Genomic DNA, 27774 nt, shown 5'->3' with positions numbered 1-27774 from the left:
ATCTACAGAATCTTGCTTCCTTCATATTAATAGTTACCAATTTGGTTAATGTACTGCAGGTCCAGGATAGTCCAAGTAAATTTCATTCAAGAGGAATGGCATGAAAAATAGGCACCAAAATCATTTCAGGTTTACATATAACTAAGATTTAGAAAAGCTTTAAAAATTACAGAACACATTCGGAAAGAAAACACATCTTGGATTCTATCTGCATGTAAATTCCATGAAGAGGAAGGAAATTTTGTTTACTGCTCTGCCCCTTAGTGCTTAGAACACCACCTCACACGAAAAAGGCACCTCACAGCTTCTGAAAGAAGCAAAATATGCATTATACTTCCATTACCTTAAAAAGGGGGGGAAAAATCTTCAAGTCACAATATGCACAGTTAAGTTGTAAAATATTTTTTATTGTAAAAACAGAGTCAACAGAAGTTGACGATGCAAATGTCATCCCAGAACATTTCCCCTTGGTTCCTGAATTTGCTGGGTTCTGATGGACCAGCATATCTCCATTAGCACTTCTCAGGTTTCATGGTCATTTTGAGATATGTTGTTTAATTATATGTATATATTGCTTAGAAACAAATGTCCATCTGATATTAAACAACAACAAAAAAAAAACCTGCTGGGTCTTTGTTTCACATTTCCTACAGGGAGATCTATAGATCTCAGATACCTTCACAATTTAATGGTAAAGTTAGTGCCTTAACCAAACCCCAAAATTCTCCACCACATTATTAATTCAAACTCATGACATCTGCAACATAGCCAGATTTAAATGTTTAAAACAAAAGTTTGGAATTTAAAACAAACATTAGGCTGATTTTTTCATATTTGAAAGACTGTAGTTATTTGCAGCATACAAATGGAGAGAATAGTGCAAAATGCATCAAGTTTTATATGATAAATATACTTTCAACCAAATGGCTGCCTCAAAAGCAAAGAGTGAAAAATTACCAATTCTCAAAAGCAATCCAGACTGACTCAATAAAGTTCACAATTTAGAAAGATCAATTGCTACTCTATTCTATAGTTTGCAAAAGGATTTCAGAAACAGATTAAACACACAATTGTTTTACAAAAATAGAAATATTGTTTGGGACTTTACAAAACTTTATAAAATATAACACTATATTTGCAAATTCAAGATAATTTCACACTGAAATAGACAATACTTCCACCGATATAAAGTCTAGTCAAACTTAACTGGTCTGTCTTGATCATTCTTGCACATTATTTCTTCGAAGTCTTCAGCCTAAGTAGATCTGTGCTCTATCATGGGATTTTTTTTTTAAGAGATTGTTTAATTTCAAAGGTTTTATAAGATTTTTCATTCTAGAAATAATATTAAAGCAGATGAACTCATAACTACAAATATGTTTTACTAAAAGTAGAAACTAATGCAATGTGACAATTCTGTATTTGGTAAATTTCAAACCAAATTTTTAAGAATGAAAACCTGCCTACTGATTTAAAATATATGTCTGACAATTATAATTTGGTACCTATAAAACGTAAAAATATAATCACAATTATTTTATGGAAAAATATTTACTCTTATAGAATGAAGAAGCTCTAAATTTAGTTACTTGTAGCTGGCAGATGAAAATTTTATCATTTTATCATCTCAAAGAGCACCAGTGTATTTTCAAGACAAACTAAAAGAAGGTAGGGGCTTATTCCACGTAACAGTGCTATTATAATAAGGCACCACTTGGTATATGAAATAGCCAAACAAAGTATTGTCAAATCATGCTTTTTGTTACTGGTGTCTTAACCATTAGATAGGATGGTTAGGAAAAAGCTAATAATATTAGCTAACCATATTATTCTCCTTTTCCCATCATTTTTTGCTTTTAGTTTTTCCATATAACAGAACACATAGTAAACAACAATGTAGTACATGATCTGTTAAATATCTTTTCCCAACCTTCCAACAAAACAATCTAAAATTAAACAAGCGTAAGAAACCAAAAATTTTTCTGATATACTTTGCAATAATCTATCCCTGTAGAAGAGTGGGGAGTTGGGTGGGGATGGGGTGAGAACACAATGACAGGACCTATTTTCTAAAGGATATATTGAGGCACATAGGTTAAAAGTCTCTCAGGCAAATTCACGGCTAGAGCAAAACTGAGAGAAAGCTCAGAATTTTATATTCCCCCCAGAGCTGATTTCTCAGGTAGTCACACCCAATTAAATATTTCAAAATATGTCCTTAGTCACTGCTATCATCATCATCATCATCATCAGATACATCATTTAAAGGAGACTTTAATGACTGACTGTAAGAGTCCGATCTAGTAGGCTGGCATGTGGCCATGTCCCCGGTAGAAAGCAGGTCATAGCAGAAGTCACAAATCCGCACAGGCTTCGAGGACTGGCTTGGAAGAAGAAATCTCTTTTCAGAGCAGGGCCCACAGACAACAAAACCACATTTGCGGCAATGGTGACGACGATTGACAGGTGTGAATTTTGCTTTCTGGCAACGCATACATACAGTGGCCTCAGAGTCAGGAACCCAGACAGCAGCATGTTCATTACTGGGTGTCTTCCCACTTTTGGAGAGTAAATCAGTAACACATTTATTTATGTGATTCATCCATTCTGATTTTTCAGTGGCAGTGGCAGCATAAACTGCAAATGATTTGGTTGGTGTCTTGATAAGCCATCCATTCCTCAAGTCTCCCTCATCTTTGATGGAATCAATAGTGACATTTTCCAGGGGAATAATATGTTGTTTGTTATATTTTTTCTTCTGGATGACAATATTGCCATATACAAGAATATCATTAAATAAGAAAAACTGCCTTGCTTTGGGTTTCTTTCTGCACAACTTAGTCAATACTCCTTCTCCAATAAGAACCCTTCCAGGTATAGTTAAGGGTTGACCAGCTGCTCCAAAACAGTTTTCTACTATATTTATACGTCGAGTATTTGCTTCACTGTTTGCCAAGCGATCCACCATCTTTTGCTTGTAGCCTTTAAAAAAAAAAAAGAGAGAGAAATTAGCATACAGAATGATAAATTCATATGTTTGCATATATAAAAATTATATAACCTAACCTATATAACCTAAACTATATAACTTAAATTTACTCTAATAAATCCTTACTTTTACTCAAAGGCAAAATGCTCTAAAACTGTTTCCCTCCAAGATAATCACCGAGCATATCAAAAGGGTTAACATCTACTTTTTATAATCATCAAAAACACTTATTAACCATCTTCACATTACACTATACTCATTAAGTAGGTATTTATAAAAGTATAAACTTCTTACAGGCAATAAAGGAATAAACAACTGGACAATAAATATAAGTCATCTCTGCAAAATAATAATCTCAGTTCCATGAAATTTAATCTCAGAAGGATTCTAAAAAAGAAGGCGAAATTCTGTAAAAACCAGAAGAAATTAATGATTTTTCTGGTAAGCTAGTCCCATTGAGCTAAAGCCTTATTTAATCCTCTCACCTGGATTACCAGAACTATTTCAGAACATGTCTCCTTGCTTTTGGTCTTCCTCCCTAAATCAGGCAGTGATTTCTCAGATGCAAATCTTGCCATGTCATTATTCAAAAGAACTCCCCTCGATCAACAAAATGCAGAATTTTTAGCATGGTATGCAAGGCTGTTTATTATCTGGTTCTTTTTTGTTTGTTTTTAAAGATTTTATTTATTTATTTATTTGACAGAGAGAGAACGAGAGAGAATAAATGAGAGAGGGAGAGCCAGCGAGACAGAGCCAAACACACAAGTGAGGGGGATAGCAGAGGGAAAAGAAGCAGGTTCTCAGCTGAGCAGACAGCCAGATGCGGAACTGATCGTAGGACACTCGGATCATGACAGGAGCTGAAGGCAACGCTTAACCTATGGAACCACCCAGGCTTGTTTACCAAACTTCCCAGACTTGTCATTAGTCACTCTCCAGCTCAAACTTTATGTTCTAACTCCACTACTTAGAGTCCACCTCATCCATGCACACCTTCTCTCATGCTGTTGTACCCTTTACTACTTAAACTTCAGGACTCAGTTTAGTTTATCATATTGAAGCCAGAAGTCTCCCTTAAACTCTTTTAGACCAAATACCTTCCTCCGTGCTCTTTACATTCCATGTACCTTCTGGCTTCATTCTTACCAAAGGACTGAAATCTGTCCTCTTTAAAGGCTGCAATGAAACCTAAAAGAGACCAACTGATACCTATCTTTGGAAGTGGCACCCTCCGGCACAGCAAAGGTGATCAAAAATGCTGACAAGAACATTTTGGCACTGTACAAAAGCTCGTATTAATCTACTTTTCACTTGATCTTAGACAAAAGATGGAGAAGTGATCATATTATTAATCTACTCTTAAATGATCATAGATTTAATCTCTAGATCCAATAGTGACTTCACTCAAGTCCATGAGTTGTGACCTATTTCAAATCTACTAACCTAATGCTACCACAACTAAGTCATATTAAGGAGAAGAGGAGCATTTAAAGTCTAACAGCTGTATCTAAATTCAGCTCATAAAGTGACGATATTGTACCCCTTCTTGGCCTCCATTATAAAGGTCCTGATTATTCCTGAATTTGTCTCCTCTAATCTTGGGTCCTCATAAAGCCCTCTTGCTCTCCACAAGAATAGGCTCTGTCCTAAAAGTTGTTCCCAAGAAATTATATATGATAATGCATGATTCCAAACTGTGATGACTTCCTTTACCAATAACAGCAAATATTCCAGCCAATTAAAGGTTTACTGTCCTATGCACAGCGCATCACAGAAGAGGAAATAAAAATAGCACATAAACACGAAAAGCGAGATTGAGCCTCTTTCCATGTTTATGCATAAAGAAATGATAATACAACATTAGTGTAATTTTTTCACTTATCAGGTTAGCAAATTTCCTAAGATGCAGTACTTCTGAAGATATAGGGAAACAGTCACCCTCATACATTATAAAATATGTGTATTCATTGATCTAGGGATTTTATCAAAAGAAATTCCAGTTGCATGCATAAAGATAAGTGCAAGGATATCCAACACAGCACTGGTTCGTAACATACACACAAAACTGGAAAAGCTCCAAATGTCCACCAAGAGGAACTGGTTGAACAATTTATGATATACCTATAACAATATGCTAGCCATCCGTCAATAAGGAGACAGATCTAAACACAGTGATAGGGGAAAATGTTCAAGATATTTAGGTGGGGAAAGAGCTGAACACCATAATCTCATTTGTTTCACATATATACTAATACACACACATACAAATATACACATATATATATATATGTACACACACACATACATACACACACACACACAAATCTAAGATGCTACAGATTTCAAGACACATCTTCATTTAATGTGCCACTGAAAATAAAAAATGCTGCCAATTACATCCTGGCACACCCCTGATTATAGGACGTCCCAATTTCAGAGACATAGAGTAAAACATGTTCATCTTTAGACTCAATGAAATATGGTATAAACACATAATCATAGATACTTGTAAATATGTAAGCACACACACAGAAAATAAGAGAACTATATAACATAGTATCAACAATTGTTATTTATCTCTGAGAAGTACAATTATGGATAATTTTTCATACTTTATACTATCTTTAAACATTCAACAAGTATTTATTAGATCTAAGTGAAAGAGAAAAAAATATACAATACAGGCAAGGTCCCTGCTCCTTAAGGCTTACATCCTAGAGTTGGTGAGAAGTGAAACAGAAAACAAAATTGAGAACCAGCTTACAAATCAATGTTATGATTAAAGTGGTTTTTTTAAAAAAAACAAAGGGGAAGCTATTCAGACTGGATAGTCAGGGAAGGCCTTTATAAAGTGGTATTATTTCAGCTGATAAGAAGAACTAGATAGCCATGAAGTGTGGAGACAAAGAAGTACATTTCAAGCAAAAAGGAGTTAACTGTGAAGGTGCTAAGGCAGAAAGAGGTTTTAGAGACTGAAAGTACTTATTTATTCCCATCTAAATCAATTGCAGATTCTATTGCTTTGGACATACAGTTATTAAGCAGCTCATACCCGATGCAAACAGCTTCCTATGATTGCTACTACTGGAATCAATACCATCTAAATTTGTGCAGTACTTTTCACATTTTTTTATTAAAGATTTTTATTTACTTATTTGACAGAGCTATCACAAGTAGGCAGAGAGGCAGGCAGAGAGAGAGGAGGAAGCAGGTTCCCTGCTGAGCAGAAAGCCCAATGCCAGTTCTCAATCCCAGAACCCTGAGATCATCACCTGAGCCGAAGGCAGAGGCTTAACCCACTGAGCCACCCAGGCACCTCATTTTTCACATTTATTATCTTCAGACTTAACTGTCTCAAATTCCTATAAAGTAATTAGAGAAGTTTTTACATTTTTCAAAGCAGCATCTAATAATATTTGCTGAAACATAAGCTGAAGGAGAAACTAAGGCACAGAGAGATTCAATAATATTCCAGGCATAACAGCCTGGAAGTAATTCTACTCACTGGGAGTCCAACAACCAGCTGAGCACTTTGAATGCAATACAGTATATTCTATTCACAACAACCTTAAATAGATATGCACTATTAGCTCCATTTTACAGATGAGTAAACAGATAAAAGAAGTTAAGTACACTGCCTAAGGCTGTTACAGAACTGAGGCTCCAATCTGATTCCTCGGTGCTGTTCCCAGTATATTATGGTACACTAATTTTTCCCTACGACTCTACTGATTCTACAAGAACTGAGAAAGCTATTGCTAACCTTTGGAACTTCAATGCACAACTTACAAAGAAGAAAGAAAATACTAACTTGAGCAAATAACCTGAAATGACAGGTCATCATGATTTATTTAGCTAGTATCTTGAACGTTTCATTCTTTGAATTTTGCAATGTATTAAAGCCTGAATCTCTTTTCATAAATCTTGTGCCATTTAAGAATGATGCAACAAAAGAAAAGCTTAGACATAATTGGTATTTGTCTAGAACAAAACAGCTTTCAAAGTTTGACAGTGACCCACATAAAAAGTACATTTCATACTATAAGGTTATAAGTACATACTCATATAATTCTTTCAACTATAAGTATAATGTATCCTATTATCTTAATTTATTTTAATGATAGTCACAGCCCACTTGATTGATTTCACTAATGGACTGTGACCTCTACTGGAAAAACAATGAGCATGAAGAACTGAAGACCTTTCCATTATCCCTGTTGGTCCTAAAATATTTTCTATATGTGTCTGACAGGAAGAAGGACTGAGCTAAAAAAAAACCCAGAAATACACAAGTGCCTTACACACACACACACACACACACACACACACACACACACACACACACACACATATACACATAGTTGGGCATCCAGCAGGAACAGCACAGAAAGGAATGGGAGAACAGGGGAAAGTTAGCGAAAGGGAAATCAAAGTACCCCTTTAACTGGATTACTGCTAGATACCCCAAAGCAAGATTCTTTGGTGAACTGGGTTAGCGTACTACCCTTTAGCTCAGGGACTCAACAGGGCCTCAGCCTTTCCTCAAAGCTCAAATCCAAATTTACCACCAGCACACTGAGGTGCCCCAGGCAGTAAGAACTCTTAAAGACTTTTGTGAGAATATTACAAGATCACTCAGCCTAGCCAAGAAGTGAGTTCTTTGGATAACTTACTCACTGAAGGGCACAGAAAGAGGAAGCAGAAGACAACAATAAGACAAGGACCAATTAAATTGGTCTACTTCTCTTAGGAATACCAGTGACTACAGGAAGAGCGAGGAAGAAAGATTCTGCATCTCTTAGCAGAGATGACTTCTTTAGGATAGTTTCCAAGAAGTAAAATTACTGGGTCAAAAGACATGAATGTTTAAGGCTCCTGCTACCTTTTACAAAATTTCCATTCTGAAAGGTAACACCAATTTACCAAGCAGCACAATGACTGTACCCAATCCATCTCATCTCACATATTTTTCTTTAAAAAGTAACCAGTAAACAAGATAGATTTCAAAAATGGTATCTTTTATTCATTTACTTCATTTATCCAACATTTACTTAATGCTTTTTAGGATGGCATTCACATTTTTTCCCTCTTAGAGCAGAGAGTCTACTGAAGGAGAAAGACAGTAGGTAAGTACACAACTAGGTGATTCTGAAAAATGAAGTGCAATGAAGGAAATCAGCAGGGTGTCAAGATACAGGGAAAAACTCATTTACTGAGTAGTTCAAAAAGGCTGCAGTGTTGTTATACACGGAGTCTTAAAGGATGGGGAGTCAGCCATACAAAGGAACTAATACTGCGGACAAAGGTCCTAAGACAGCAAAGAACAATACAATACTTTTAGTTTAATTAAAATTTTTATTTCATTGCTATCTAGTGAAGGCAACCACGTTCTATTTTTTTTTTTTAAGGTTTTATTTATTTACTTGACAGAGAGAGATCACAAGTAGACAGAGAGGCAGGCAGAGAGAGAGAGAGAGGGAAGCAGGCTCCCTGCTGAGCAGAGAGCCCGATGCGGGCCTTGATCCCAGGACCCCGAGATCATGACCTGAGCCGAAGGCAGCGGCTTAACCCACTGAGCCACCCAGGCGCCCGAAAGAGAGAAGGAAAACATCAGTGGGGGAAGGGGCAGAGGGAAGAGACAGAGTGGGTATTTGATCTCAGATCTCAGGACTCTGAGATCAAGACCTGAGCCAAAACCAAGAGTTGGATGCTTAACTGACTGAGCCACCCAGGTCCCCTGGACACTGGAATATTTTAAAGCTCCCCAAGTAATTCTAATATACAGTTAAGGTTTAGAACCATTTTTCAGTTACAATAAATTAAAGAACAAAATCCACTAAAATTTTTATGTAATTCATACTACACCCATACATTAGTTTAGAATAAGTTAATATCTTAAGGTTTTTTTAAAAAAAGATTTTATTTTTAAGCAATTTCTATATTCAATGTGAGGCTCGAACTCAAAATCCCAAGATCAAGACTTCCATGCTCCACTGACCAAGCCAGCCAGGCACCCCAACATCTTCTTGAGTTTTTATTGCTCCTCGTCAGGTTGATGGTATCTCTTCCCAAGGTTTCAAATCTTCTTTTGTGGCCCAATAATTTTGAAGGTTTCTTCTCACAAGATTATTACACATTTCTTTTTTCTTTTTCTTCTTCTTTTTTTCTTTTCTTTTTAGGGAGGGGTTAGGGAGAACATAGAGAAAGAGAATCTTAAGGAGGCTCCACGGAGCCTGACATGGGGCTCAATTTCACAACCCTGAGGTTATGATGTGAGCTGAAATCAAGAGTTCGACACTTAACCAACTGAGCCACCCAGGGGCCCCTACACATTTCTTTAGTAGGTTCCCAGATACTTCATAGTTTTTGTTGCTATTCTGAATCTAGTTTCCCCCCATTATATTTTCTAATTAGTTACTAGTATTGATAAGAAAACTACTGGTACTTCTGTCTTTTCTCCTCCCATGTCCAGTCATTTCACAGAGCTCTATAAATTCCCAATTTTCCAAATGATGTCCCCTTTGTCTTCTTGTCCAGCAAACAGTATCTGGCAGTGCTATTTCATAGCTAAAAATATAAGAATCCAAGGCAAGAGAATAAAAAAAAAAAACAAACCTTAAACTTTTACAAAGCTAGATTTGTGTAACAAATAAAAAAATTTTTTAACAATCCAAATTTCAAGTTATCTCCTTCACAACTGTAGACAAGAAATGCATTTGAATTGTCCAGGCTCCACCCTAGTCTTTTGGTAACATCTTGTTTCTGTTCTTCAGTGGACTGTCTACCACCTGTTAAAAATGTAACACTAGAAGAGGCAAAAACTCTTCTAAAAAAGAGACAGAATACTATTTACAATGGAGAAGTGAGCCCAACTGTCACAGAATACGATGGCCCAGTTCTTACTGAAAATCAAAACTTCTTATCTCATCTTTGAGGTGAGTTTATTTATTTATTTATTTTGAGGTGAGTTTAAAACAAAAAATCATCTAATTAATTTCCTACATGTACCCATGACATCTGCTATCAGTGAGTATCAGTATTCAGCTATGCATTATAGTTGGAAAAATCAATACACCATGAACCAAAAGACCTGGATTCTAATCTCAACTCAGGCACTAAAATAAGAGATTTCATACAAATTACCTAACTATTGGGGATGGGGGAGGGGATAGAGGAGGAGCAGCAGCAGCCACCACCTAAAATAATCTATAAAGCACCTTCTTTGCTATTTTTTTTTTTAAGATTTTATTTATTTATTTGTCAGAGAGAGACAGAGAGAGCATGCACAAGCAGGCAGAGGTGGAGAGAGAAGCAGGCTCCCTGCCGACCAAAGAGCCAGATGCAGGACTCAATCCCAGGACTCTGGGATCATGACCCCAGCCGAAGGCAGCAGCCCAACCGACTGAGCCACCCAGGCATCCTGACCTTCTGTCTTTAAAATAATAAACTCTGATTGTGGTTGGGATATGTTTCTGGTTTACTGCAAGGCTAATTTGCCCACAAATTAATTTGTAATAAAAATTTTGACTGTATCTTACTATCAATCAAGATTTTAAGATCTGTTGTTACTACATTCCTGAACTTCCTAAAATATATCTATGAAAAACCCAAAGCAAATATAATCCTCAATGGGAAAAAGCTCACAGCCTTCCCGTTGAGATCAGGAACACGACAAGGATGCCCACTCTCACCACTCTTTTCAACATAGTATTAGAAGTCCTAGCAACAGCAATCAGACAACAAAGAGAAATAAAAGGTATCCAAACTGGCAATGAAGAAGTCAAACTCACTCACTCTCTTCGCAGATGACATGATACTTTATATGGAAAACCCAAGAGACTCCACCCCCAAACTACTAGAACTCATACAGAAATTCAGTAATGTGGCAGGATACAAAGTCAATGTACAGAAATCAGTTGCTTTCTTATACACTAACAATGAAAATACAGAAAGGGAAATTAGAGAATCGATTCCATTTACTATAGCACCAAGAACCATAAGATACCTAGGAATAAACCTAACCAAAGAGGTAAAGGATCTGTACTCGAGGAACTACAGAACACTCATGAAAGAAATTGAAGAAGACACAAAAAGATGGAAGACCATTCCAGGCTCTTGGATCGGAAGAATAAACATTGTTAAAATGTCTATACTGCCTAGAGCAATCTATATTTTTAATGCCATTCTGATCCAAATTCCACCGGTACTTTTCAAAGAGCTGGAGTAAATAATCCTAAAATTTGTATGGAATCAGAAGAGACCCTGAATTGCTAAGGAAATGTTAAAAAAGAAAACAAAACTGGCGGCATCACATTGCCTGATTTCAAGCTTTACTACAAAGCTGTGATCACCAAGATAGTGTGGTACTGATATAAAAACAGACACATAGACCAGTGGAACAGAGTAGAGAGCCCAGATATGGACCCTCAACTCTATGGTCAAATACTCTTTGACAAAGCAGAAAAAAATATACAGTGGGAAAAAGACAGTCTCTTCAATAAATGGTGCCAGGAAAATTGGACAGCTATATGTAGAAGAATGAAACTCGACCATTCTCTTACATCGTACACAAAGATAAACTCGAAATGGATAAAAGACCTCAATGTGAGACAGGAATCCATCAGAACCATAGAAGAGAACATAGGTAGTAACCTCTTCAATATCAGCCACAGCAACTTCTTTCAAGATATGTCTCCAAAGGCAAAGGAAACAAAAGCGAAAATGAACTTCTGGGACTTCATCAAGATCAAAACCTTCTGCACAGCAAAGGAAACAGTCAACAAAACAAAGAGGCAACCCACGGAATGGGAGAAGATATTTGCAAATGACAGTACAGACAAAAGGCTGATATCCAGGATCTGTAAAAAACTTCTCAAACTCAACACACACAAAACAGATAATCATGTCAAAAAATGGGCAGATGACATGAACAGACACTTCTCCAATGAAGACATACAAATGGCTATCAGACACATGAAAAAATGTTCATCATCACTAGCCATCAGGGAGATTCAAATTAAAACCACATTGAGATACCACCTTACACCAGTTAGAATGACCAAAATTAGCAAGACAGGAAACAACGTGTGTTGGAGAGGATGTGGAGAAAGGGGAAGCCTCTTACACTGTTGGTGGGAATGCAAGTTGGTGCAGCCACTTTGGAGAACAGTGTGGAGATTCCTCAAGAAATTAAAAATAGAGCTTCCCTATGACCCTGCAATTGCACTACTGGGTATTTACCCCAAAGATACAGATGTAGTGAAAAGAAGGGCCATCTGTACCCCAATGTTTATAGCAGCAATGGCCACGGTCGCCAAACTGTGGAAAGAACCAAGATGCCCTTCAACGGACGAATGGATAAGGAAGATGTGGTCCATATACACTATGGAGTATTATGCCTCCATCAGAAAGGATGAATACCCAACTTTTGTAGCAACATGGACGGGACTGGAAGAGATTATGCTGAGTGAAATGTCAAGCAGAGAAAGTCAATCATCATATGGTTTCACTTATTTGTGGAGCATAACAAATAACATGGAGGACATAGGGAGATGGAGAGGAGAAGGGAGTTGAGGGAAATTGGAAGGGGAGATGAACTTTGAGAGACTATGGACTCTGAAAAACAATCTGAGGGTTTTGAAGGGGTGGGGGGGTGGGAGGTTGGGGAAGCCAGGTGGTGGGTATTATGGAGGGCACATATTGCATGGAGCACTGGGTGTGGTGCATAAAGAATGAATTCTGTTACGCTGAAAAGAAATTAAAAAAAAAAATCTGTTGTTACTGCTGAATTGAGACTACAAAAAACGTAAAAGGGAAAGACAAACAGAAAAGTAATGAAAGAAGAGGAAAAAAAAGCAACAAACTATCAGAGAGATACATCCTCCCTGGGCAAATGTAAAAGTATTAAAGCAAACTATTCCTCCTCCTAATACAGGTAAGTCAAATAAACAATTAATCTCTGTGTCTACCACATATGAAAAGGACAGGCCCATTCTCATTTTCAAAAGTTCTATAGTTTAGTAAGCATATAACAATAATCAGGAAATTCTAGGTAAAATTTTTAATAAAATATTAGGATGATAAAGCAAAAAAATACTTTGAAATCTGTCAAATTAAATTTGTAATTTCAGTAAATTTTACTTATTTCATCAATAAGAAGAGACAAAAGTTTTGTCCTCCACTTTCCAATAGGATTTCTGTCAACTGAAAATCAACATGTATTCTTTTGTTAACTGAGGTATAACTGACATGTAACATATAGCTTCAAGTATAAAATGTTTTGGCATTTGTATACATTGCAAAATGATCACCACAGTAAATCTAGTTACCATATGTCACCACACAAATTTTGTTTTCTTGTGATGAGAACTGTTAAGACTTACTCTCTCGATTTCAGAATGTGCACAATATTATTGACTACTGTCACCATGATCTATATTACCTCCTTGTGACTGAAAGTTTGTTCCTCTTGACCCCCTTATCCCATTTTACCCATCCCCTGGCAACCACCATTCTATCTTTGAGTTTTTTGTTCATCTTTGCTTTTAGATTCCAATTTTAAGTGAGAACATACAGTACTGTCTCTGCCTTACTTCATTAGCATAACATGCTCAAAATGGCGAGACCTCATTCTGTTTTATGTCTGAGCACTATCCCATTTTATAGATATATAAATATATACATTACAAATTTATATATATAAAATATGTTATATATATATATATATATATATATATATATATATATATATATATATATCTATCTCCAATCTAACAGGTGTGAGGTGATACATCATAGTTTTGATTTGCATTTCCCTGATGGCTAGTAATACTGAGCATATTTTCATGGACCTATTGGCCATCTGTATGTCTTCTTTGAAAAAGTATCTATTCAGATCCTTTACCCATTATTTATTAAGATTGATTGTTTTTTGGCTACTGAATTGTAATAACTTTATATATTTTGGAAATAAATCCCTTATCAGATAATGATTTGCAACTATTTTCTCCCATTCAGTAGGTTGCCTTTTTATTTTGTTGAAGGCTACCTTTGCTATGCAGAAGGTTTTTAGTTTGATGTAATTCTACTTGTTTATTTTTGCTTTTGTTGCTTTTGCTACTGGAGTCAGACCCAAAAAATCACTGCCAAGACAGAGGTCAAACAGCTCATTGCCTGTATTTTCTTCTAGGAGTTTTATGGTTTCAGGTCTTATATTCATGTCTTTAATCCATTTTAAGTTGATTTTTGTGTATGCTGTGACTCTATGCTGTGACCCTACTGTATTTCTAGACTCTATTGCATTTATTAGTTTTAATAGTCTTATGATAAAGTCTTTAGGATTTTCTATATATAAAAGCAAGTCATCTGCAAATAATGAGTTTTACTTCTTTCCAATTTGGACAGCTTTTATTTCTTGCTTAACCACTGTGACTGGGGATTTTCAATACTATGTTTAATAAAAGTGGAAAGTGGGCAGGCATCCTTGTCTTTTTCCTAATCTTAGAGGAAAAGTTTTTAGTGTTTCACCATTCAGTATGATCTTAGCTCTGGGCTTGTCATACATAGCCCTTATTTTATTTTTTAAGATTTTATTTATTTGAGAGAGAGAAAATGAGACAGAGAGAGCATGAGAGGAGAAAGGTCTGAGGTAGAAGCAGATTCCCTGCAGAGTAAGGAGCCCTATGTAGGACTCAATCCCAGGACTCCAAGATCATGACCTGAGCCAAAGGCAGTCACTTAACCAACTGAGCCACCCAGGTGCCCATAGATAGCCTTTATTATGTTGATGAATGTTTTCTCTATATCCACATATTCAGAGTTCTTATCATAAATATTGAATTTTGACAAATGCTTTTTCTACATCTATTGAGATGACCATATATTTTTATCCTTTATTTTGTTAATAGGGTATGTTACACTGATTTGCAAATGTTAAACCATCCTTGCACCCCTGGAATAAATCCCACTCAATTATCCTTTTAATGTATTGTTGAGTAAGGGTTTGCTAATATTTTACTGATGACTTGTGCATCTGTGTTCACTAGATATATTGGCCTACAAATTTTTTGTGTGTGATGCCCCGTGTGGTTCTAGTATAAGATAATGCTGGCCTTGTAAGTGAGTTTGGAAGCATTCCCTCCTCTTCCATTTTTTGGAAAAGTTTGAGAAAGGTAGGTATTAACTCTTTAAATGTTTGGCAGAGTTCATCTGTGAAGCCATTTGGTCCTGGACCTTTGCTGGGAGGTTTCTGATTACAGCTTTGATCTCCTTACCTTATCAATCTATTTAGATTTTCTACTTCTTCATTATTCAGTCTTGGAAAATTGTGTTTATTTCTAGAAATTTGGGTCCATTTCTTCCAGGCTGTCCAATATGTTGATATGTAAGTGTTTACAATAGTTTCTTATGATCCTTTGTATTTCTGTGGTATCAGCTGTAACTTCTCTTTCATTTCTGATTTATGTGAGCCCTTCCCTTTTCTTCTTGGTAAGTCTAGCTAAGGCTCTGTCAATTTTATCTTTAAAAAAAAACAAAAAACAAAAAACAAAAAACAAAAAACCAGCTTTCAGTTCATTGATCTTTCCTATAGTCTTTTTAGACTTTTTTTTTTAAAAGATTTTATTTATTTATTTGACAGAGAGAAATCACAAGTAAGCAGAGAGGCAGGCAGAGAGAGAGAGGAGGAAGCAGGCTCCCTGCTGAGCAGAAAGCCCGATGTGGGGCTCGAACCCAGGACCTGGGATCATGACCTGAGCCGAAGGCAGCGGCTTAACCCACTGAGCCACCCAGGCGCCCCTAGACTCTTTTTCATTTACTTCTGCTTGGTTCTTTATTTCCTTCCTTCTACTAACTTTGGCTCTGTTTGTTTTTCATTTTCTATTTCTTTTTTGTTTTTCATTTTCTATTTCTTTTAGGCATAAAGTCAGATTTGAGATCTTTCTTGTTTCTTAAGGTGGGCCTATAATGCTATGAATTTCCTTCCTAGAACTGCTTTTGCTGCCTACTATAGACTTTGGTAAATTGTGTTTCCATTTTCATTTGTCCCAGAGTATTAAAAAAAAATTTTTTTTTAAAATGTATTTAAGTAGGCTCCACAGCCAGTGTGGAACCCAGCCTTAGGATTGAACTCACAACCGAGATCAAGACCTGAGCTGAGATCAAGAGTTGGGTACTTAACCAACTGAGCCACCCAAGCTCCCCAAAAGTATTAAAAAAAAAAAAATTTCTCCATTGGTTTCTTCATCAACACACCAACTGTTCAGTAGCATGTTGTTTAATCTCTAAATATTTGTGATTTTCCTAGTTTTCTTCTTGCAACTGATTTCTAGTTTCATATCACTGTGGTCAGAAAAGATGCTTGATGATTTCAATTTTCCTAAGTTTGTTGAGACTTGTTTTGTGGGGTAACATATGATCTATCTTGTAGAATATGTTTCATCTGCATTTGAGAGAATGTGTATTCTGCTGCTTTTGGATGGGATGTTCTGTATGTATCTAATAAATCCATCTAGTCTGATGTGTTAAGGCTGATGTTTCTTTATTTATTTCCTATCTGGGTAATCTATCCCTTGATGTAAGTGGGGCTTTAAAGTCCCCCTACTATTATCATATTGCTGTCAATTTCTCCTTTTAGGTCTGTTATGTACAGCAAATATTATTTAGGTGCTCCTATGTTGGGTGCATAAATACATACAAATGTTATAATCCTCTTGTTGGACCCCCTTATCATTATATAATGCCCATGCCTATCTTTGTTTTTTACTACAGTCTTTTTAAGTTTTTTTTTTTTTTAGTTTTTTTTTAAAGATTTTATTTATTCATTTTACAGACAGAGATCACAAGTAGGCAGAGAGGCAGGCAGAGAGAGAGAGGAGGAAGCAGGCTCCCTGCTGAGCAGAGAGCCCGACTCGGGGCTCGATCCCAGGACCCTGGGACCATGACCCGAGCCGAAGGCAGAGGCTTTAACCCACTGAGCCACCCAGGCGCCCCACTACAGTCTTTTTAAAAAGTCTAGTATGTCTGATATACGTATAGCTACTCCAGCTTTCTTTTGGGTTCTATTTGCATGAAAAAATCTTTTCACATCTCTTCACTTTCTGTGTGTGTCTTTACATCTGAGGTAGGTCGCTTGTAAGCAGAGTATAGATGGGTCTTTTTTGGTTGTTGCTAAACCTATTCAACCACAGTGTCTTTTGATTGGAGAATTTAATCCTTTTACATTTAAAGTAATTATTGATTTCTGGCTTTATTGTTGTTCTTCTCTGTTCCTTTCTTCTTCTCTTGCTCCCTCCTTTGTGGTTAACACTTTCTTCAGTGTTATGCTTAGATTTCTTTCTTACTATGTTTTGTGTATCTGTAATAGGTTTTTGCTTTGTCATTACCATAAGGCTCATATATAAAATCCTATATATACAAAATAGTCTATTTTGACTTGACAGCAACATAAGTTTAAATGTATTCTTAAAACTCTTAACTTTTTGACCCATATTTTGTTTTTGATGCCACTTTTTATTCTGTGTATCCCTTAACGGATTATTATAGTTACAGGTTTTTAAAAAATTACCTTTACCTTTTAACCTTCATATTAGCTTTATAAATAATTTATCCACTCTCTTTACTGTATATTTACCTTTACCAGAGATATTTACATTTTGCAATGTTATCTTATTAATGCCCTTTATTTTCAGCTTAAAGAAATCCTTTAAACATTTCTGTAACATTGGTTTACTGGTGACCAGCTCCTTCAGCTTTTATTTGGGAAAACTCTTTACCTCTCCTTCAATTCTGAATAGTAATCTTGCACATAAAATATTCTTAGTTGAAGCTCTTATCTTTCAGTACTTGGAATACATTGTGCCACATTCCCTTCTGGCCTGCAAAGTTTCTGCTGAAAAATATGCCTATCTTGCTACCAGTTGTTTTTTTTCTCTTGGTGCTTTTAAGATGCTCTGTTTAACTTTTGATCTTTTAATTACAAGGTGTCTTGGTGTGGATCTTTGGGGATTCATCTTATTTGGAACTCTCTAGGCTTCCTGGATCTGGATATCTGTTTCCTTCCCAAGTGAGGAAAGTTTTCAGCCATTAAGTCTTCAAGTAAGTTTTCTGCCCCATTCTTTCTCTCTTCTCCTTCTGGAACCCCTATAATGCCAATGTTATTCTGCTTGATGTTGTCTCTTAGGTCTCTTAAGCTATCTTCATTAAAAAAAAAAAAAATTATGTATTATTATTATTCTTTTTTTGGCTGCTCTGTTTGGGTGAGTTACACTGCCTGGACTGCTAAATTACTGGTTCTTTCTTCTGCTTCATCTAGTCTGCTGCTAAATGCCTCTAGTGTATTTTTCAGTTCAGTTATTGTATTCTTCAGCTCTGTGAGTTTGTTGAGTACTTCCTTATTTTTCTATCTCTGCTGAAGTTCTCACTGGGTTCATTCTTCTAAGTTCTGTGAGCATCTTTATGCCCATTACTTTATCAGGGCAGAGACCCCTGGCTCCTCAAGGAGCTGCTCCACTTGTGAGATCCATCCCAACTGTGCACTGCCACAATGGGTGGGGGTTTTTGGCAAGACTGCCTCTCTGCCTCTCCTACCTGTCTCAGTGTGGCCCTTCTGTTTGTTGTAAGGAGTTGTTTGGCTAATTTTCAGGTACTTAATCAGAGGAAACTGGTCCATAGGTGGCTGTAGATTCAGTGTGTCCATGGGAGGAGGGGAGTTCCTATACCATCATCTTGAACACCCCTTCCACAACATATACTGTAGAAATTAGTGATTAATAAAAAAAAGTTCATGTTTTAGATAAGAAGAAAAAAAGGGACAAACATTTATATTTTAAATTTAAACTCATATAAAGCTGGATTGAGAGAACTGAACAAAATTTGAACATTTAGAGAGAAGCCATAGTAATTTTTTAAAAAGTCTCTCCTAGATGCCAAATCTATTATTGAAGAGTAAATTCAAATGCATACTCTACAGGCTTAGCCAGAAAAGGAAAAAAGAAAAAAACTAACATTTACTCAACACCTATACACACGCTGGGCACTTCCACATTTTACTATTTTAATGATCTAAATTTTGTTAAGTGGTAATTATGTACATTTTACAAAAGAGTAAATTAAGTCATGTATAGTTAAATAATTTTCCCATTGCCTCACAGCTAGTTTTTATAAAAATGTATGTTTTTCTATTAGACTTTGCTACCTTCAGAAATATTATAGAAATATTTGACTTATGTGAACCATATTATGTATGTGGAGAAAGCCACTGATAAGAGAAAAAAATTAAAACATGGTAATAAGTATAAAAAGGCTAAAAGTGATCATTCAAATATACTAAAAGGAAATGAAAAAAGTGTTTAGGGTGTCAGTAAAGGTAATTTCAAATAGGTTAGGCTTGCTAGAGAAATTTACCACAGCGTGTAAAAACCAAGCTATAGTGGGGGATTTCAGAAAATTTGGAAAACCATAATAGAGACACTGCCCATAGAGTTACAAAAGGTTTTTGGAGAGGTAGGAGATAGCGGGAAAAATATAGACCTCAAGTTTTAAGCAGGACTTCCAGACTTAAACTAGCATTTATAGCATACAACACAAGGCAAGATTATTATTATTTTTTTTTTTTTGAGAGAGAACATGTGCATATGCCCACACATGTGGTAGGGGAGGAAGGGGCAGAGGGGCAGAAAGAGAATCTCAAGGAGGAGGCTCCATGCCCAATGTGGATCTCAATGTAGGGTTCAATCCCATGGCCCCAAGATCATGACCCAAATCGAAATCAAGAGTCAGATGTTCAACCGACTGAGCCACCCAAATTCTCCAAGATTAATATTCTTTAACTACACCATAATCAGGTAATCCCTATTCAAAACCCAAAGGTTCCCTGGCTGATCAAATTAAATCTAAAATCCTCAATCTGGCATTCAAAGCCTTTCAGAGTCAAGCCCCAGCCTGTCCCATGCTATCTTTCCAGTTCTACCTCTTTCTATATGTACTCTTTGTTATAGTCAAAGCAGATTACATGGTATTCCCAGAATATGCTGAGCTTCCTAGCCTACCTCTGAGCCCAATATGTGGCCCCCTCCCCTGCTATTCTGAAATTTTACCAATTCCTCATGATACAGTCAGTTCAGTACTCACAGCCATCAGTCTGAACTGATCTGAGTATGGCCAACAATTAGAAGTGGCAGCAGCTTTTTAACCTAGAGTTTGACAAAAATCAAAGACTTCATTTTGACATCTAACTAGTGTTCACAGAAAACAGGAACCAAACCTACACATCAATTGCTTCACTACACCCACAGATTTTAAATTTACAAGCAAATGTTTGGATCCATTTAACTAGTATCTAATTATGAATTCTAAGTATTGAGCATGACAAATCCTGTTTTTTTTTTTTTTTAAATCAATCTCATGATAATATACAAAAATGATTTCTTCTCTTGCCAAGAAGCACAGCTGTTTAGTTAGCAAATAAAAAATGATGATGTGTGCATATTTTCACCACCAACAAAATTCAGATAAAGAAGTGCATCATTTCAGAAAATTTTTATAGAGGGGCAGCTGTACAGTGTTGACTGCTGTAAAGAACCACTGTATAATATTGAAAAGCTAGTAAAGCTCAAATAAATACTGCTGTGGAGCTGGTTATTCCATCATACCCCTAACAAATTTTCCTTAGTATTTTCCAAAGCAGTTGCAATCTGCTCACCACATTTCAAGGCTTTATGCTTTGTGTCAGAGGGAAAAAAGAATGAAGGAGACACTGGGATTTAAGACATGTACCACAAAATTTTAATAAAAAGCAAATGAGTTAAGTACTGTGATAAAAATAGTTAACAAAACAGTAAGGAAGCAAAAAAGGAAGAGTAAAGGTATGGCTTGAAGAATGTAGCATTTGAACACTTGAAACAGGTGTGAACAATTAAGTGGAACCTCAAAAGGCAAAATAATGGTAAAGGCACAAAGCTCTGCAAGAAAACGTGTTAAAAAAAAGTCACTTGCGAAGCACGTGGGTGGCTCAGTGGGTTAAAGCCTCTGCTTTGGGCTCGGGTCATGGTCTCAGGGTCCTGGGATCGAGCCCCACATCGGGCTCTCTGCTCAGCAGGGAGCCTGCTTCCTCCTCTCTCTCTGCCTGCCTCTCTGCCTACTTCTGATCTCTGTCTGTCAAATAAATAAATAAAATCTTAAAAAAAAAAGTCACATGTACAGATGTATTAGCGGCTAGAGGGAGTTATTTAGTAGAAAAACAGGGGAGGAAAAAAAATAGAACAGATTTTGGTTCTTGAAGAGTTCTTTCTGAAGCTTTTGGAAAGAGTGGTCTGATGAGTTGTTAAGAGTGATGTTTGCAACAGGAAAAGAATAGCAATCAGGTTCAGGACTGCTATAACTAACCAGAAGTGGAAGAATAAAGCTGAAATAAATCCACAGGTTCTTGGTCTAGGCAATAGCGAAGCTGGTAAGAGCAATACTAATTTTCCATAAATTTGTTGAAGTAGCAGTAAACATTTACTGACCTCTTACTCTGTACAAAGTATTAATAAAAAGATAGAAGTACTCAAACTAACAATCTCTGCAAAGGAGAAAGACAAGTTTATAAACAGTATAAAAATCCAAGTTTATATACATAAAACTATGTAATTCATGTGTTATACATTAGGGTATGTGTCTATAGGAAAGAGAGTGATAGGAATAAATGATAAAGAAGAAAACAAAAGAGTTTGGTACCCATGTAGTATGCTATGAACTAAGGAATATGATTAATTTAAATCTGTGCACTCAGTTTAAGGAGCAGAGGAGAAACAAACCAAAAACATTAAAAAAATAAATAAGAGTGATGAAGCCCAGGGCCAAAGTGTTTAGTTGGGAGGTAATTGTGGCCAGGGGGAACATCTAGAAGTAACTCTAATATGACTAGAAATTCAAGCTGGGCCATAAAGCAAAAGTGGTAGGTCAAACTATTTGGGGGAGAGGGAGAGATACAGGGAGAAATGGTGTACAAACATATTCTTCAGAGAAGAAACAGGTGAGCCCAGGCTGGAGCAGGTAGGGCCAGAAGAAAGTATGGTGGCAGAAGAGAAATCCGGTGAGATAGAGAAGAGCCAAACTGCAAAGGAAAATAAGCATCAGACTAAAGAGTTTAGACTTTATTATACAGGCAACAGGAAGACAGGCTTTCAAATAGGAAAAGGTTAATCAGTACACAAAAGCAGTAGGCAGGATGACTGGAGAGACTACTGAAGTTAGATTGAAGGCAAACAAAACAAAACAAAAACCCAGAGGGTAACAAAAGCCTGAGTCACAATAATTGACAGCCGAAGTAAAAAGGGGAAGAGAGACTTAGGAGGTATAGAAAATAGGATTTAGAAACCAACTGAATATATGGGTGAAAAGTGAGTGCAAGATGACTTCAAAGGTCTAAGCATAAGTCATTGGTAGATGCTAGGTTTGCTTGGGGAGGAAGAAGACATCAGTTTAGGACATACTCATCTTGAAGTACCTTCAGGGTATCCACAAGACAAACACAAATGCTAGGATGAGAAGGGAGCTCCAGGACTGAAAAAGACTAAGTAGTCATTCATATAGAGATGCTGGTTGATGCTGTGGAAGACAGAAGTCAAAGGACTGAACTTAAGGGAAGACCTACTTTAGAAAGCAAGAGACAAGCAAAAGAAGAGAGAAGGGGAGAAAGGAGAGCACAAAGTACCTTTTCAACACGATTTCACGTGTCTCACAAGTCTCAGAGACTAAATAACCTGATTGTGCCAAAAGTCACAAATAGCAGTGAAACACGTGGAAAAATTGAGGACTAATGGTAATGTAAAATAATAAAATGCTTCAGAAAGCACTGCCCTTTGACCCTGGCATTTTTAACCACAGAAATTTATCCTGAGAAAGAAACTCTTGTGGGGGTTGGGGGAGGGGCACACATGCTGTGCGTAAAAAGTTTTCCCTCTGGCATTAAGTCTAAATGTGAAAAACAGAACCTAAATTTCTAGCCATAGAGAGGAGTGGTTATTATATATACCATGAAAAAGCCAAATGTCTTAAAAGAAGATATTTTACCACAAAAAATTTTAAAACTGCAACAATGAAGGGAAAAAAGCATTAAAGTTTAAGAAAAATATTTGTAACATATGACAAAGGGTCAACATTTTTACTATAAAAAAGGCCCATATAATTAAATCAAAAGAAAAAAAGGAAAATATCCCCAAAGAAAAATGGATGATACAATTTCCAAAACAACGAATAAAAATGACCAGTAAATAGAATAATGTTGGTTCTCAGTGCTAATCAAAGAAATAAAAATAAAAATGATGTATTATTCACCTAAGATGTGGGGGAAATGGGCACTAATTCTTCACAGAATACACCGAAACAACTTTTCTAAGTGCCATTTTTGGCATCAGAAGCACTCTAGAAAGTTTACACAAGAATTCTATTTCCAAGAACATATGCAAAAAAACAGACCATTGTACAAAGTTATTCACATACAGTTCACTCTAGCTTTGTCTTAATAATGCTGAAAAGCCAGAAATAACCCAAGCGTTCAACAATAGGAGCCTCGTTATGTAAATTATGGCACATCCATATAATGATTTTTCGACAGTTCTTGAGAGAACAGAGATTAATATTTAATGTGGAAGTTTGTTAAATAAGGCAGTTATTAAAGATTTCTAAACAGCACATATAATAGAAACTTTTTTATTTTTTTAAGTCTGGAAAGATACACACCAAAAATTTAGTACTCGTTGTCTCTAAGTACCAGGATAAAATATTTTTACGTTGCCTAATTACTTTATAATGAACACATATATTTTTTAAAGATTTTATTTATTATTTCTTTATTTTTTATTTATTTTATTTATTATTATTATCTCTCCGAGAGAGAGTGAGTGAATGAAAGAGAGCAAGCGAGTAAGCACAAGATGGGGGGGGGGAGGTCAGAGGGAGAAGCAGACTCCCTGCTAAGCAGGGAGCCTGATATGGGACCCTGGGATCATGACCGGAGCCCAAGGTAAACGCTTAAGCTTAACGTTAACTGACTGAGCAACCCAGGCCCCCAACACATATTCTCTCATAGACAAAAAATACTTACTGATTAAGTAATAAGATGTAAAGAAGAACATGTAGAAAAATATGTGTAAAAAATGCAAAATTACAGATACAATTGATAAAAAATGAACAATAAAGATCTTTTTAATTTTTCCCCAACTATTATTTAAATGAAACAAACATAAAGAAGTATAATTCCACTTACAAAATGAAAAGAAAAAAAGACGAAAAAGTGGGGCGCCTGGGTGGCTCAGTGGGTTAAGCCGCTGCCTTCGGCTCAGGTCATGATCTCAGGATCCTGGGATCGAGTCCCGCATCGGGCTCTCTGCTCAGCAGGGAGCCTGCTTCCCTCTCTCTCTCTCTCTCTCTGCCTGCCTCTCTGTCTACTTGTGATCTTTCTCTGTCAAATAAATAAATAAAATCTTAAAAAAAAAAGACGAAAAAGTTAATGCAAAGGAGAAAATAGAAAATTCACACCACAAAATCTTAATCATTTTAGAAGCAAGTTCATCCTAAGAGTCAAGCACTTCAAGATTGTGGTTAATAATCTGAGTTAGACTGAAAACACAATAGAGAAAATGAGTCAACTTGGGGATGAGAAAAGGATTAGAAAGCAGCTAGTATACAGGCAACTGGAAAACAAATCAACAGTCACCAAAGCTGTGACTTTTTTCAGGAGTGCTAGGCAGAAAAAGGAAACAGTGGTATTTACAAGTTGAAAATTGACCAGCTATATACAGCAAAGGTCAAGGAGAGGAATATGAGGAATATGAGCTAGTGAGTTCACAGAATATGAACTATAAGGTTCAGCACCGGAAAGGTAGAAAACAAACAGCCTGGGTGAAGACAATGAGGACAAAAAGCTGGTTCATCAGGTATGATGGAAAACAGAAACATGGGCTCTTGAATCACCACCTCGTTAGTTTAAGATCTGAGGCAGTTCAAAATGATGACAAGGTTAAATAACTGGGCAATCCGTGGAGGTTGCTGATGCAGAGTGGTGGTGAGAGTCACTGGAGTAAGTCAACTGTCGTTACTTACAAATGTGGCCCACCTTTCTGGTCTGAAATGATTATAACTGTACTGTAACCTTTATATACTTTACTTTCCTTGATTCAGATATTCTTTGTAGTCTGATAGGAATTTGGGGGGTACTTAACCTGTCTCTGTACTTTATTCAACCACAAAATGAAGAGACTAAGGAAATGGCAGAGTGAATTTTATCAGTGATTCTCAACCTTGACTACACATTAAAATAATGGGTGTTTAAAAAACAAACAAACAAACAAACAAACAACAGGCAAAACTACCTATGCTTTGACCCCAAACCCAGCAATTCTTACTTGGTTCTAGGGTTCCAGGGTGGAGCTCAGGAATCATTTTTAATAAGTTCCTCAAGGAATTCTAATGTGCATCCAAGGTTGAGAACTAAAATACATATTTCTAACTGCTGCTTACTTTTTTTTGTTTTGTTTTTAAGATTTATTTAATTGAGAGAGAACGCAGGAATGAGCAGGAGCAGAGGGAGAGAGAGTCTCAAGCAGACTCCATGCTGAGCTGGGAGCCCCACCTAGGGTGGATCTTACCACCAGGAGATCAGATCTGAGCCAAAACCAAAAGTCGAATGCTCAACCAACTATGCCACCCAGGTGTCCCTAAAAGTTGCTTCCTTTAAAAATTCTATGATTCTACGTAAATGACAATCACTTTGTTCATATGCTAATACAACTTACTGAGTATCATGAACCAGGCACTTCCACAAACATATTTTAGTAAATCCTCACAACACTTTGAGGTAAATAGCTGTGTTCATTTCACAAATGAGTCCTGTGAAACTTAGAGAAATGAAGCAACTTGTTCTAGAGTCACAGGCCAGTAAGGAGTACAGCTACGGATGTGTTTGTTCCAGTCCACCCCACACGCAACCTACTTTCTCTAGCACTCACAGTAACTACTCCAATGCCTTCTCTTCCTTCCTAGAACCTTACAAATTAGGCACACTAGTGTGTAATTAATGGAGGGAAAGTTATTTGGGGGGGCAAGGATTTAACCCCAAATTCTACAGTAATTTCATTATATAATTAGTAAACACCTTTACCTAGAGAGGTTTGCGACCTGACACAGCACTCTGCAAGTGTATCTATGAAGTATACTTTATTCAGCTAAGCCAATAAGAACACTGCTATTAAGCATGCAGCTGGCATACAAAGCTGGTTCTCATAGATAAGCTTATCAATAGAAAAGCAATTTTTATATGCTTTCCATTAAGTAAGGCATTCTAAACCAAAATCCTAAGATAATTCTGACAAAACAATAACTGACAGAGTAATGAGAGTTGCTCTATCAAAGAGCTTAAATGTATAAACATGACCTTCAAATTTATAAGGAATTACCTCTATTTCCACCTAGTACAAATAAATTCAATCACTTTAAAATTATGATTATTACTCTTTTGTTGCCACATTGCTGCTTCTTTGCTGATTATACCATTATCTACTTAGAAATTTCATAAACATTCAAGTTCTGTATCTCCAGGCCTAAATTTACTTAGTTAACAAGATAAACATTCTTCTCCCCACCCAAAAAAGTATTAGAGAAGATTGAACTTCTATGCCCATGGAAAGGGCAATTTATTTTATTTTTTATCTTATTTATTTGAGAGAGAGCGAGAGCGTGCGCGCTCCTGAGGGAGCACAGAAAGAAGGAGGAGGGGCAGAAGGGGAGGGAAAGAATCTCAAGCACACTTTGCTCTGACTGTGGAGCCCCCAGCCCTGAGATCATGACCCGAGCCAAAACCTAGAGTTGGATGCTTAACCGAATGTGCCACCCAGGTGCCCCTGGGAAGGGCAATTTAATAAGAAATTTATGAAGTATATTTACAAGGAACAGATGTGCCCTCATCCATTCAAGCCTTTCCTGAGCATCTGCTATGTTCTCTGCATACTGGGGATGAAGAGGTCAATCATGCAATGGCTATTTAGTCAAGGAGGTACCATGACAGATCAGTGTAGTATTTACTGGATGGCAATGGGATAAGTTAATTATTCCTGGGGAGAGAAAGGGGGTAGGATAAGGAGAACAGCACAGAGAAGGTTTCAAAAAGTATAGACTCAAGTGAAAATTTCACTACAAGAACCCTTGTAAATCAGCTCTCTAGAAAAAAAATTTACTGAGGAACTAAAATCAGCAAGAGCAGTAAAGACAGAGGAAACAAGGTGGATAGAGACTGCTCCATGACAGGAGTTCGGTATCCTACAAAGTTAATGATATAGAAAAAACACGAAGGCTTCAGAATCATAAAGACCTCAGTTAAATACCAGTTTGGCGGCAAGACTTATGAATTAGTTAAGTCACCTCATTCCTAGGTGAACTCTTCATCCAGAAAAACAAATGTGTATAATGGTGTTTACTTGACAATGGAGCAAAACAAACAGGATTTAAGAACTAAGGAAATTAGCAGCCAAATCTGAGCAGAAACTATCATTACCTCTAGATTAAGAAGAGAAATTCTCCAAGAAATGTTTTAGGGCTCATCCTATTTGTGGTTAAGAGCCCCTTCAGTTCATTTAACAGAATTTTAAAGCTAAGATGCCTTTATTAAACACATCAATGTACATTCATGGACTGGGGTAATTCGGGCTGAATCTTTTTTGATCCCTTGGGTTAGTACACCACTTTTGTGTTTTGAGGCGATAGGATGTGCTTTCCAATTAAGTAGAGAAACCTAATACCATTCACCT

The 27774-nt window shown here is 36.6% G+C and overlaps 1 protein-coding gene across 5 annotated transcripts in view; it reads right to left on the bottom strand.

The window, feature by feature from the left end:
* Positions 1 to 386: 386 nt before the first annotated feature.
* Positions 387 to 27774, bottom strand: part of PLEKHF2 (pleckstrin homology and FYVE domain containing 2) — a 36808-nt gene continuing 9420 nt past the window's right edge. For 3 of the 5 annotated variants that reach the window (XM_047725271.1, XM_047725272.1, XM_047725268.1), the window contains one exon: positions 387 to 2982. In XM_047725271.1, the coding sequence (XP_047581227.1) occupies positions 2219 to 2968 (750 nt within the window). In that variant the 5' untranslated portion in view covers positions 2969 to 2982 and the 3' untranslated portion in view covers positions 387 to 2218. Of the gene's footprint in view, positions 2983 to 8990; positions 9167 to 20085; positions 20107 to 27774 lie in introns of those variants that run through there. The other 2 variants (XM_047725270.1, XM_047725269.1) reach the window with 2 other exon arrangements.

Source organism: Lutra lutra, chromosome 4 (genome assembly GCF_902655055.1).
Source record: "Lutra lutra chromosome 4, mLutLut1.2, whole genome shotgun sequence".
NCBI classification, from domain to species: domain Eukaryota; kingdom Metazoa; phylum Chordata; class Mammalia; order Carnivora; family Mustelidae; genus Lutra; species Lutra lutra.
The sequence above is the reverse complement of the archived record's forward strand: the minus strand, read 5'-3'. Positions and strand labels throughout refer to the sequence as shown.